Source organism: Volvox carteri (assembly GCF_000143455.1).
Source record: "Volvox carteri f. nagariensis unplaced genomic scaffold VOLCAscaffold_95, whole genome shotgun sequence".
Classification (NCBI taxonomy): domain Eukaryota; kingdom Viridiplantae; phylum Chlorophyta; class Chlorophyceae; order Chlamydomonadales; family Volvocaceae; genus Volvox; species Volvox carteri.
In genome coordinates, this window is record NW_003307638.1 from 63771 (window position 1) to 76681 (window position 12911).

The window sequence follows — 12911 nt, forward strand, 5'->3', positions numbered from 1 at the left end:
CGTCCATTCCTTCAGTGGGCGTCCGTCAGCGTTTGTTGAGGGATCCGTCGCGTTTGTGGCCGGTGGGTCAGTCTGTGCGCGGTTGGAGAGCGCTGGTTTGACCTCGTCCTTGTGGTTTTGGCAGCGTTCTGTTTGTTTGCTCTTTTGCCTGTGTAGAGATGGCGTGTCCGCCGTCCTTGCTGCTGGAGTATCGTTTGGAGGTCGTTGAGGCGTTTTGCTTGGGGAGCTTTATTTCGTGTCGCTGTGTGTGCCTGTCTGGCAGCTCTCGCGTCCTTTGTCCCTCTAGCGGCCCGTCGCGTTGCGCTGTTTTGGTGCTCAGTTTGTTTGTTATTTCCGCTAGAGGGGGTATCTTCTCCTTTGGCATTTACCTATGGAGCAACAACTAATGCGAGCTTGCGTAAGTAAGCTGGGTTAGTTGGGCGTAAGGCCCAATGCGTAACTGTTAGACTAACTGTTTCGCAACGGCCCGTGTCCTCAGGGCCGTCATTTATTGCGCGCATTAAGCTGGTTAGCTTATCTTGTTTTTGTTGTTCAGCGCGCGCCCGCCCGCCCGCCCGTTTCTGGCGCAGCCTCGCGTTAGTTCAGTTGCGGTGTCTCTTTCTCCGTTCGTTAGGCCCGTCTTCTTCGGGCCTCTCAGTCCATTTCTCTCTTTCATTCTTTGTAACAGAAAATGGCATTTACCTATGGAGCAACAACTAATAACGTAATTTTGCCTTACGAGGTTTCAAATCCTTTGCGTGTCGCTTTGTTGTCTTCCGGCGCACGCGGCTTAAAAGGGAAACCGGTAAAATTTAGTGATCCCTTGTCGCCTCAGTTTTACGACGGCGTAGATAAGCAGCTTACATCTGTAGATGCAGCAGTGTTGTCAATCACTGGCGCGTTGTTAGATTTGGCAATTCCAGCAGCGATTAAGTCTGTTAAGGGCTTTGTGGTCGCTAGAGTTCCGGTTGATCACATATCGGGTGCTGATGAAGCGCGCATGAAGTGGTTGCGCAGTCTGCAGGATAAGGATTGTTTGCTGATGTTGAATTGTCCTTCCGTTGAGTCTGAGTACCAGTTTTTTATCTGGCTGATTGTATTCACGAATCCGGCTATCAAGCGTGTGATTTTGAAGGATAGCAGCTTAGCTGAGCACTTATTTTGAGGGTGCGTACATGGAGCTTTCCACGGGCATTCACCATCTCGGCTTCGCCCGCTGGGGGGAGGAGTCTGCCGTACGCACGTGTTTTGTTCGGTGCTACAGTCATGTGACGCGACAACCTGGGCAGCAGCAACACCGTCGGCGGAGCGCGCAGCCGCCGTCAACACAACATGCAGCGGGGGTGGCACTGGGCGCGGTCATGGGCTCTGCTGCATACTCGCGAGCATCCAACGCTCTGATGCTGCTTCTGCGTAAAAAAAGTACCACAAATGTGTAACCCCGGCTGCTGTGCTGTGCAATGGAGCCTACCGCTGCCGTGCTGACCTGTGTCGCGCTGCTGCTGCTGCTGCTGCTGCTGCTGCTGGTCCTTGCAGCGTGTACCGCGTGCGCGTGTCGCGTGCGCACTGACGAGGCCTTCTCCCAACAAGATGGCACCGCTGACCTGGTCACGCAGGTCAATAAAGCCACCTCCGCCCTGTACAAGGAGGCCAACCGCGTGGCCACATCTTTGGAGGGTGTGCGGCGGCTGGAGAAGGCCCAGAGGAACCAAACGGCCGAGCTGCAGAGGCTGCGTGGCGAGGTATCGAGTCTGGGGCCTGTGGTGCGCCGCCAGCTCGAGGCCACGCTCGTCAACAACAATCAGCTCAGCACAGAGCTGGGCAAACTGGGGTCACGCATCTCTGGTCAGGTGGAAGCCGAATTCTCGCGCAAGGCAGAGCTGCAGTCGGCACAGCAGCGCTTGCACAGCGCCCTGGACACAAAGGCAGATGAGGCACACCTTGCGGTGCTGGATGCCAAGGTGGACAGGCTTGACGCCCACCACACCAGGCGCGTGGCAGAGCTGGAGGCGCAGGGCGGCCTCATGCTCACGCAGGATAGGGCAGAGCAGCTGTACGTGCCGCTGGAGGACCACAAGCTGCTGGCATCCAAGGTTGACGATCAGCTGGATGCGTACAGGGTGCAGCTGTCCGATGCGGTGCACGCCGGCACGGTCACCAGCGAGCAGCTGCTGCTGGGTGATCTGCAGGTGCGGTCGCAACAGATGCTGACCCTTGCGGAGGACACGCGGCTGAGCCTGAAGGGTGTGAGCAAGGATGTGGTTGACAAGAAAGCGCTGGTCGTGAATGGGCGGTACATGCTGGCCGCGTCCCCCAGGGGGGCCCGTCTGGGCGTGTACCATGCAGGCGGTTCCAGCAACCTGCCAGCCGGCCTGGAAGCGCTGGACCTGCACGCCTCGCGCGTGCTGGTCTCCCACCGCGACACCAAGCTCCTGGGGAACGTGCGGCTGGGGGCGCCGGGGTCCCGCGCGCTGGTGACAGGCTATGCTGATGCCAAGTTCTCCGGGTCACTGCACGTGCAGGGTGCAGACGCGACGAGCCGTGTGGACGGCACGCTGGAGGTCGACGGGGCGCTGGTGGTCAAGGGCACGCGCCTCGACCCCGACCTGCTCACACAGCTGGACAGGCGCCTGAGCGCGCTGGAACAGCGTGCAGCAGCCTGAGCGCTGCACGCCAGAGCAGTGCCTTTTGTTTTCTGCCTACTTCCCAGCCTAAGCGCGTGACGCAGGTCAGCCGCAAGTCAGCCGCAAGTCAGCCGTCATGCAGCAATACGGAGTTGGTGTGGCAGTAGCCGCCACAGTCGTGGGGCTGTTTGCGCTAGGCATCGCCATCTGGGCCCTCATCCGTGCTGGGTACACGCTGCGCAAGTCTGACGACATGTACAGCACGCTCAGGGAGCGCATCAGCAAGCTGGTGCGGGATATCAACACTGTGAATGAGCTGGAGTACAATGTGGATGTCCAGCAGCAGGACAAAATCAGCCGGCTTGAAGCCGGTACCAAGTCACCGGTGTAGTAGGTCGTCCTGGTGCAGGTGAAACGCATCAGAGTCGCCTCATTTTTGTAGCCAAGTACATGGCATGCTTACGGATCACAGATCACAGATCACAGCATGCCATTGCCGTTACCCCAGCGCGCGATGCGGCGGGTGAGGGCCGCCGTTGGCAGCTGTGGGGTCCCAGCTGCACTTGAACAGCTCCAGCTCGCCGCGCTCATTGATGCGGAAGCCGAAGGCAATGTCACGCACAGCGTTACCGACCTGCTGGGTCATGGCCAGCTGCAGGTGGCCACCGCGCACCTGCCAGTAGCTCTCGTTCACCATGCCCTGCAGCCAGCTGACGCCGGCCTGAGAGCCAAGCTTGTCCATGCCCTGCGTGCCGTTGTGCCACAGCATGGACTTCTCGTAGAAGCGCGGGGTCATGTCCTCAATGTCGGCCGGGTTGGGGGCATTGCTGAAGCTGGCGTTCAGGGGGATACCCGACACCAGGATGCCCGAGAGGGTGTTTGCCACACCATCGGCGGGAGTGGCGTCGCCCTCGGGCACCTTGGCCAGCGTGATCTGCTTGTCCATGATGTCCAGATTGGTGGTGGTGACCGAGTTGACACCGCCCTGCATGTCGATGCGCCCGCGCACCATCAGGACGTTGCTGCCCGTCGCGTCCTTGTACATGCGCACTGCAGCCGGGTCGGCGGTGTCGCCGATGAAGAAGTGGTGCTCGCTGGAACGGTACCGGTTCTCTGCGTCGGTCACCCACAGGTTGGGCATGCCGTTGGACGTGTCGCCCACGTAGAACATGTGCGCCCCCGTGGCGACGGCGGTGAGGTTGGAGGAGGCGAGCTGCAGGTACACCGAGTCCGTGCCGTTGGAGGCAGCGGACTTGATGTTGACACCATAGGTGGCGGACGAGTCCAGGATCACGCTCGCGGCACCCGGGCCGCCGCTGGGGCCGCACACCAGCATCATGTCGCCCGTGCACGTCTGGAACAGGGAGCTGTCCTTGGCGATGGTCAGCAGGTTGGAACCGGAGCGAACAATAGCAGCGTTGGAGGAGGTGGCAGTGAGCACGTCTCCCGAGGTGATGGTGACATTGCCGCGCGCCGTGACGATGGCGTCGTTGCTGAGGCCCATGTCCAGGGTGGCAGCACGCAGGCGGAAGGTGTTGGCCATGTCTACCAGCACCGAGTTGCTGGTGCCCACACGGTAGTCGCCCACCACTGCCCGGACCTCGGTCACCAATGGCGACACAAACAGCGCATTGGAGCCAGACCGGGCGGTCACCGACTGGGCGCTCACGGCTTGCAGGGTGCCGGTCGCACTGATGGATCTGGTGCCTGCCGCGGTGATGGACACGTTGCAGGCTGTGGCTGTCACGTCCCTGCCCACCGTGAGGCTCATGTTGCAGGCCGTGGACATGGCCAGGCTGTTGCACGCGCTGACGCTCATGGCCTGCAGGGATGTCACGGTCATGTTGTTGGAGGCCGTGATGAGCATGTCCATGCCCGCAGTCAGCGATGTGGTTGCGGGCGCAAGCGTGAGCGTTGAACTTGGACTGGCCTGCGACACATTGATGCTGAACTCCGCAATGCCAAGGGTAGCACCGCTCACGAGCTTTGTCACTAGCAACCGATAGTACTTGTAAGAGGTTGTTCCTGGAAGTGACAAGGTGGCTAGAGTGCTCACGCCTGGCAGTAGGGTGTTGTTGATCTGGTCTTTGTTGTCCAGCACAACCCAGGTTGCTCCATCTGTCGATGCTGCAAGGATCCATGAGTCTACCTTGAACACTCCCGCCCATGCAAAGCTGTAGGATGATGCAATCACGGCAGACGGCAGCTGAAGGCCATACCATTCTCCTCTGTAATCATTTCCGTCAATTTTCATTGAGACTAGACCACTTGCTCGGCTATCCACATTATAGTAAAGGCTGCTGCCGTAGGTTGAGGTATTGAGGTTACGGTCGAAAGCCCGTTCGAGGTTCATGACTGATGAGGTGGCGCTGATGATGTACGTGCCGTTGCCGTAGCTCTGACCCGACAGTGTAGTTGTAGTTCCAGTCAGCGGTGCTGGTGGGTACGGTACCTGGACGGCGACATTGCTGTTGCCGATTTTCACAAGAGCCGAGCCTGTCACATCTACATTTGTGGTGGTCATGGTGACGTTGGAGCTGGAGGTCATGCTCAGGTTGCTGGTCGAGCTGAGGCTGATGGCCGAGGGGGTCAGCGACACAAAGTTGCTGGCGGACCGCAGCAGCACCTGGCTGTCGCCCACGCTCGAGAGCACGCTGGTGGCATACGATGCGACGTTGCTGGGCGTCACAATCACGTAGTTGCTGCCCAAGCGGAGGCTGACCTGGCTGTCGCCCACGACGGACGCAATGTTCCTGGAGTATACCGTGGCGTTGCTGGGGGTGACGCTGAAGGAGTTGGGGCCGCTCTGCAGCAGCACCTGGCTGGAGCTGATGCTGGAGATGAGCGCGGCTGATGTGCTGACGGCGGTGGCCGACTGCACGGTGACGGCGCCGGCGGTCAGGGCGTAGTTGCTCGAGGCGATGGTGACGTTGCTGGCTGCAGCCACGGCCAGGCTGTTGCAGGCGCTGACGGTCATGTCGCCCTGCACCGTCTGCAGCAGGGCGGAGGTAGGAGTGACCTTCACCATGTTGCTGCCCGACTGCAGCAGGACCTGGCTGCCACCAGCTACCAGCAGGTAGCCGCTAGCGGTCAGGGACAGGTCCTGCTGCTTCAGCTGCATGGTGTCGGTTGTGATGCTCAGGCCGCGGCTGTTGATGAAGATCTGGTCGGCAGCGCTCAGGGTCATGTTGCTCTTCGAGGCGGCGGTGATGTTGCTGGGCGACATGGCCAGGGTGCTGTCACCGGCATGGACGGTCATGATGCTGGCACCCACATCGACGTTGGATGTCCGGCACCGGAGAGGAAACCAGCAGGTCTCCGTTGCGGATGGGGCCGTTGGCGTCGCACACGAGGATGCCGCCCTCGCCCACAGAGTTGACGACCACGCGCGGGCTCCTGCAGTCCATCGTGAATGCTAGGTTGCCCAGGCGGTAGCTATGGTGTGCCGCGTCCGACGGCTCCACGGCAGCCACCACTCCAAACACGCGCGGGTCGCCGGGCTCCCTCGCCACGTCCACCACAGGAATCGCCTCGTCGATGCTGGGGTCGGCCTCGCCCTCCAGGTTGCCGTAGCATCCCGTGGCCACCACCAGCATGCCGGGCTTCAGCGCCGGGCAGCTGTCTGCGACACGCGCCCTGTGCCTGCCGGTGAAGTTGAGCATGTCCGGGATGAAATCATCCGTGAAGCTGCACTCGGTGTTGTTACGGGAGCGGAAGACCAGGTCGGCAGCCACGCCCCTGTACTCGGGCCGCTGCATGATGTCTATGGTCCAGAAGCGTCGGGCGCCACGGTTCAGGTGGATGGCGCCTCCCACATCCAAATCGCCAAACAGGTCAAAGGACTGCTGCAGCGTCACAGGCGCGTTGAAGCGGGCGGGGCCGTCCACCAGCAGCATGCTGCGCGGGCTGATGGTCACATCCTGGTCGTTCATGGCGATCACGCAGCCTCGGGTGGTGGAGAGCTTGAGCGTGTCGCCGGTGAGCGAGACGTTGCCGCGGGTGCGGGTCAGGAAGTCCATGATGTTGATGTAGCCGTCCGTGGTGTTGGACATGGCAGGCAGGCACGGGGAGCGCAGCACTAGGCAGCTGATCGCAGACACGTCGCTGTTTGAGCCGCCCATGATGATGTTCCCGGAGCCCGAGCACGGGGTGCCCGCTCCCAGCAGCACGTTGTTGCTCCTGCTGCAAGCCACGTTGGCGCCCAGCAGCACGTTGTTCCGGCCGCGCGCGCTGTTGCTGTAGCCAAGGGCGGTGTTGAGGCGGCCGGAGGTCTGCCCCAGCGAGCCTATGTTGACGTTGAGCAGGCTCAGTGCGCCGCCGCTGCTCACGGTGTTGCAGAAGCCTATGAGCACACTGTTGTCGCACTGCGCATCCGTGGCGGCATTGAAGCCCAGCATCACGTTACCTGCTGCACCCGTGTCGCCCGCCAGCGCGTAGCTGCCCACCGCCACGTTGGCGCTGTCATCACGGCCACTGTACCCGACAGGTTGCCCACAAATACGTTCTCGTTGCCCTGGGTCAAGTACGCAGCCCTGTAGCCAGCTGCGACGTTGCCGCTGCCCGCCAAGGCCTGCCCTGCAGCCTCGTACCCCAGCACGGTGTTGCAGTAGCCCTCCTGGTTCAGCTTCCCGGCATCCTTGCCCGCATAGGTGCTCAGGTTGTCATAGAGTCTGATGTCAGGGAAGGCGTTCTTGACAGCGCGGTCGCCAAACGTGTTGTAGCCGATGTCCGTGCCGGTGGTGATGATCTGCAAACTCATGCTTGGAGCGGGCTGGTGGTGAAACGCCCGGGGGCGGGAAAACTACCGATGCGATACAGATGTTTTCCTTGTATTTGTACGGAAGGCTCTGGCACGGCATGAAGAAAGGTTGCAGCCCCCCCCCACACATCTGTGTGGCGGCTTTAGGCCGCTGCACGATGAAAAAAAGACTATTAGGGCCCGCGAGCACACCAGCCTGTTCATGCAAAATCCTTGACCACCATGATCGTCAGGCTCTGCTCGGATGTGCACCTGGAGGCAGGGGACATCTCGGATTTGAGGCCATCCTGCCGAGCTCGGCAGGTCCCATGGACGTGATTGCTCTGGCGGGCGACATTGGCCACCCAGGTGAGGAAGTGTATCGGCGCTTCCTCGCCCACTGCGGCAACCTGTGCCAGCTTGTGTTCCTCGTGCCGGGGAACCACAAGTACTATGGCAGCTCCTCGGTGGAAGCCGCAAAGGCCAGCTTGCGGAGCGCGTGCAGTGTGGTGGCAAACGCCGTCATCCTCGACAACAGCTCCCTCCAGTTCGGGTCGTACACGTTTGTGGGCAGCACTCTCTGGTGCAACATGGACGACGCCGCGTTGGGCACCCACCTGGGGTCCGCAGGAGACTACTTGCACATACCTGGCCACACGCCTGATGTTGCACGGGCGCTGCACCGCGAGAGTGTGTCGTTCCTGGAGGGCGAGACCAGTAGAGATGATGGCAGCACGCAGGTTGTCATCACGCACCACTGGCCGTCCATGTGCGACACAGTGAACCCTGTGTACCACGGCGACCCGCTCAACTGCTGCTACTACAACAACCTGGACGGCCTGGTTGATAGGCCGGCTGTAGCTGCGTGGCTGTATGGGCACACGCACCACAACGTTGACACGGTGCGGGCTTGCAGCAGACGCCAGGAGAGCGCCGTGCATCCAGCGCCGTCATCACAACACCGGGTGCGGCTCGTCTCAAACCAGTTCCGGACTCCGGACTACCAGCCCAACAAGCTGCTGCTCCTGTAACCACTAGACACCGACTGGGTAAAGTGCCTCCAGGGCTGGGTGCCCAGCCCGGGCATAGGTTTGAGGGCGGTGTCTGATTGCAGGGGTTTGAGCCTAGAAAATCCGAAGCCGGAGAAGAGGCCAGGTTCTGTGAAAAATGGTGATATGGAAGGGGCGGCGCAGGCGGCGCCAGCCGCCACGGGCGGTCAAACATCATCTACCTCGTCACGCAACCCCGAGTACGTAGTAAGTGGCCCCATAGATTTGCCCCCACCGGCGGAAGGAGGAGATCTGTATATCATCACCTGGTACCTGCCGGCACTCGCATTTTCCTCAGCTTGTGGTACATTTGGAGCCCGGCAAAGAAGTCTTCCGGCAGTGCCGCAGTGTGATGCTTGCCCTGCATGACGATCGTTTTCCGGCGCTTTGACAACGTGATCTCTGGTCCGTCTGTGGCCAGCAGGAACGCCAGTTGCTCGTCGAAGATGGCATGCCTTGTCCATGATTGCTTGCTTGTCCATGATTGCTTGCTTGTCCATGAATGCAGTACATGTGTTTTTCTTCAAGCGGCTGCAGGACGGTGAGCAAGAAGCGAAGCGGTGACAAGGATTGTGCCCCCTTGTACAGCCTGTGGCCAGACATGACAATCGGCTCGGGACTTGCTCTAGTGTAGTTCCACCAGCCAACTTCGTGAACCGCGACCTGAACGCTGCGCTCAAAATATCTTGGATTGTCTGATGCTGGCTGAGCAGGGCCGCTGGAGGAAGGCCCCCTGCAGAGACAGGGGGGGGGATGTTGTTGGGCGGATCCTAAAATGCTGGAGGGGTGGGGTTCTCGGTCTGGGACGGGCTTGCGTGTGCCCCAGAAAGGCTTTAGTAAAGACGCGTAGAGACCTTTAGTGATGGAATCATAGGGTCTTTACAGCGGGACTGCCTGCAGCCCCAGTGAGTCATACATTGCCGGCAAGGTAGTGGTGTAATCATTATACTGCCTTGACGGAGTGTACTCGGCTTGTGTCACTTGTACTCACGCGGGGACAAAGCTTTGAACGCGTGGCCCACAAGGGCAGACAGGGGGTCATCGACTGCGCACATGCCCACCCCAATCCCGCTGGTGCTGTACCACCACCTGAACGGCAGTATGAGCACCTACCCGTGCTTCAGGCGTACATCCACGTAGGCTTGGCGCCCTGCGACCTGGTGCGGGTGGGCTATCATGACATCGGAATCCTGGGATGCTGCATGCAGCACGAGCCACTTGGATGAGTTACACCTCAGAGGAGCCACCTTGCTTGCTGCTTGAGCGATGCTGCCTACAAATAGGTGCTGCCCGGCGAGCAGGTTGCGGGCAACCTCATAGCAGCTGCTTGCGATGCGGTCCTCCAGCATGAGAGGGTTGCCCCTATTTAAAAGCTGGAAGGTGACGTCGGCCAGGCGGGCCTGACTGATGACAAAGTGGGGCGTAGGCTTGGTGTAGTATGTGATGTAAACAACTTCAATCAAGCCAGCTAGTAGGCCGGTGAGTATGTGCCAGCGGTGGCGCGGCATGGGCGCTCGTTGCGACTTGCGCCGTATGACTTCCGTATGACTTGCGCTGTATGACTTGCGCTGTATGACTTGCGCCGTATGACTTGCGCCGTATGACTTGCGCCGTATGACTTGCGCCGTATGACTTGCGCCGTATGACTTGCGCCGTATGACTTGCGCCGTATGACTTGCGCCGTATGACTTGCGCTACTTGACTTGACTTCGCGAGCAGACTGACCAGTGGCGGAGCTTTTCAGGATGCCGCACCTTACACAGCTCTTGTTCAGACCCTTCAACATTACCAAATCGGCATCCAGATGCGAACAATGCCCCAGAGGAAGTGGGGACTTGTCGTGCCCCGAAACCGTTGAATTGGGTTGATATAAACCCTTTCGTCTGCCGCCGTCTCTCCCTTTTTCAGGTTCCGACATGCGAGCGGATGCCATTTGAAATTGTGTTAATGAACTAGTAAAATCCAGCAGTAGGATACGCCGGTCTTTGCCTCGCAATTTGATGGCGCAGACGTCGACGTCGGAAACTAGGGCAGCGGCTTTCGCATCTCGCCTATTCGATAATCGGTAAGTAGCTTACTGTCTTTCGTGTACACTTCATTGAATCAGGTTTAAGGATTTGCCACGTTGTAAGCACTAAGACACATGGCCACGTCTTCAACTCAAGAATAGGCTGCTAAATGCGTGCCTGTCAGGCAGTTTTCAGGAGGGAAGTACAACCCATTCCTACATCGTAAACATCGATATATTTGTAGGTCTGCGTGGATTGTCTTCCGTCCCAACTTCTGAATGGCTCTTCGGGTACAAAACCCCCGAGAAACCTCACGTCTTGCAACGTGAAACGTACTTACAGCACTTTCGTTATCACTGTCCCATCCTTTGAACGAAAAGATCTGAAATTTAGGGTGCGACAATGGGTTGAGTTTAGAGAGCAAGGGCTTGCTTCGTCACGTGAATTGCGCCCCGAGAGCTACCCGCGTCCCCACGCCGCGTCCGCGAGATACCCGTTTTGCAGAGCTCCTCATGTCTAATACAATTTGTCCTGTTTGTCCTATTTGTTTTGATTGCAGGCGGCCTAGTGGCAAATGAAGCAGGCCTTGCCGATTTCCATATCCCTGGACAAGTTGCCCAGCGACCTGCTCGGCAACATAGCTGCACTTCTGCCGCTGGACGGCGGCAAGGTGTTCAAGGCATGCAGCCACGCCAGCATGGCATCTATGCGTAGGGTTCACTTCAGTCCTGCGGGCATCGCAGCCTTCGCCCGCGCGCACGCCCCTGGCAGCGGGCCAGGAACCTCCCCAACAGCACAGCAGCTCGTGCGTTTCGTGTGCAGGGCGAAGCAGAACGGCCTGCCGATTGTGACAAGGTACTCCGAGGAGACGCGTTTGAAGTGGCTGGGAGGTAGTACGCCGGCGCAAGTGCGTGCGGAGGCCGTACTTCTGCTGCTGCAGGCGGGCGAGGACGAGAAGCTGCAGGCAGGCGAGAACCACACCGAGGTCCAGTATTATGCGCTGCTGGATCTGTTGACCGACGGTGCGTCGGTTGCGGCGGCAGAGCTGCTTCGTTTGCTCCCAGACGATGAAGAGCTCGGGGCCCTCGCATGGATCGCCATCTTCTGGACGGGGGCGATTGGCTACAAGCAGCTGCCGCCCAAACCGGACTCTGCGGCATACCAGGCATACCACGACAACCTGGCACGCGTGGCAGGCGTTGCCGCCAAGTGTGGTCTAGTACGTCTGCTACCGGACGACAAGATGGCGGCCCTCGGGCTACGTAAGATGTACACGCTACTCGAGACAACCTTGTGTGAGGATGTCATTGTGTATGAGATTGACTGCGACGCCCGCACCGCTGGCTTCTGTGCACTGCTTCTTCACGGCTGCGGGGCAGCGCCTGGTGCTGCGGCAGCAACGATTCGCGTCAGCAACCGCAGCGACTCGCTGCTGCTGGCGCTGGCGGGTACGGCGTGGGCACGCCCGGGCGCTGTCGTTGATGCGCAGCTGCGCGGCCTGGTGCAGGAAGCGTTCAGGGAAGAAAGGCGCCTGCCCGCAGTGGGAGCCCCGGCAGCGCCGCTTCACCTGGGGGTCGGGGTCAACAACTGCGACATTACAGTTCTGTCGCTCATTGTGCTGCACGCCCCAGCACATTGATCAGGAGGAGGCTTGCGTTATCCTGGCAGACATGTTATCCTCATGGGTAGCGGACGAAACGATCATGAGAGTGGTCGACCTTGTGCGTGTACCTCCATGGAAGGCCGTCCTGAAAGCGCTGGAAGCTGGAAGAAGCAGAGTTGCGATTCGTGGCGTTTGAGCGATCGGACAAAGTGCACAGCTACACGGTGAAGGGTGACCGAATGTTCCTAAAAAGGCGAAAGAGAAACGGCCCAGATGCCAGTCCGTGGCTCGACAGCAGCACTTGTCCGCGGGGCGTGCCCGTGTCCTGGCTCCAGTTCGTGCACTCTCAGTACTTGAGCAGTGTTGTACCCAGCAGCTCTGGGGATCTGCCAACAGCGACATTCTCTTCACACGCACAGAACCCTCAACGGGCCCGCGCATGGGTGTGATGGTCTTTGCCAAGGGCAACACGTGGGACCTGGGCTCTGCACACCAGCCCTTCCAGCCAAAGCCATACCGGTACACTTCCAAAGCAGCATGTGAGGAGAGTATCGTGCAGTTGCTCGCCAACGCCTCTCGATGCACGGTTTACTGCTTTGAGTACCCAGGGTATGGTGTGGACAGCCCGCAATCTATCAACGTCGTACACGCACCGCTGGTGATGGTGCAGGTGGTGGAACACTGCTGTGACTGCACACAGCTCCCCGTGTTTCTGTATGGGTTCTCAGTGGGCGCAGCGGTTGCAGTGAAGGCCCTCGCTTTCTTGCACGCACACAGACGCAGGTGCCACGATCGCATCCGTGGTGTGATATTACAGTCCCTCAATTCGGCTATTAGTACCACAACAGTGGCAAAACCGCAGCCCCCTGGGGACATGGTACTTGGCCCTTCATGCTCTGTTTGCCTCCA

The 12911-nt window shown here is 59.6% G+C and overlaps 4 protein-coding genes across 4 annotated transcripts; 3 read left to right on the forward strand and 1 right to left on the reverse strand.

The window, feature by feature from the left end:
• Positions 1 to 1439: 1439 nt before the first annotated feature.
• On the forward strand, positions 1440 to 2245 carry VOLCADRAFT_99766 (uncharacterized protein; the record flags this gene model as incomplete). Its single annotated transcript, XM_002958448.1, has 2 exons — positions 1440 to 1824; positions 2169 to 2245. 2 exons carry the CDS (start codon positions 1440 to 1442, stop codon positions 2243 to 2245), a joined length of 462 nt encoding a protein of 153 aa, XP_002958494.1.
• An 857-nt stretch (positions 2246 to 3102) lies between these two features.
• Positions 3103 to 7362, reverse strand: VOLCADRAFT_99767 (uncharacterized protein; the record flags this gene model as incomplete). Its single annotated transcript, XM_002958467.1, has 3 exons — positions 3103 to 5919; positions 5954 to 6956; positions 7049 to 7362. The coding sequence occupies 3 exons, from the start codon at positions 7360 to 7362 to the stop codon at positions 3103 to 3105; spliced, it is 4134 nt and encodes a 1377-aa protein (XP_002958513.1).
• Positions 7363 to 7670: 308 nt separating this feature from the next.
• On the forward strand, positions 7671 to 8372 carry VOLCADRAFT_99768 (uncharacterized protein; the record flags this gene model as incomplete). Its single annotated transcript, XM_002958449.1, has 1 exon — positions 7671 to 8372. One exon carries the CDS (start codon positions 7671 to 7673, stop codon positions 8370 to 8372), a length of 702 nt encoding a protein of 233 aa, XP_002958495.1.
• Positions 8373 to 10973: 2601 nt separating this feature from the next.
• VOLCADRAFT_99769 (uncharacterized protein) lies at positions 10974 to 12038 on the forward strand (the record flags this gene model as incomplete). Its single annotated transcript, XM_002958450.1, has 1 exon — positions 10974 to 12038. One exon carries the CDS (start codon positions 10974 to 10976, stop codon positions 12036 to 12038), a length of 1065 nt encoding a protein of 354 aa, XP_002958496.1.
• Between the last annotated feature and the right edge of the window lie 873 nt (positions 12039 to 12911).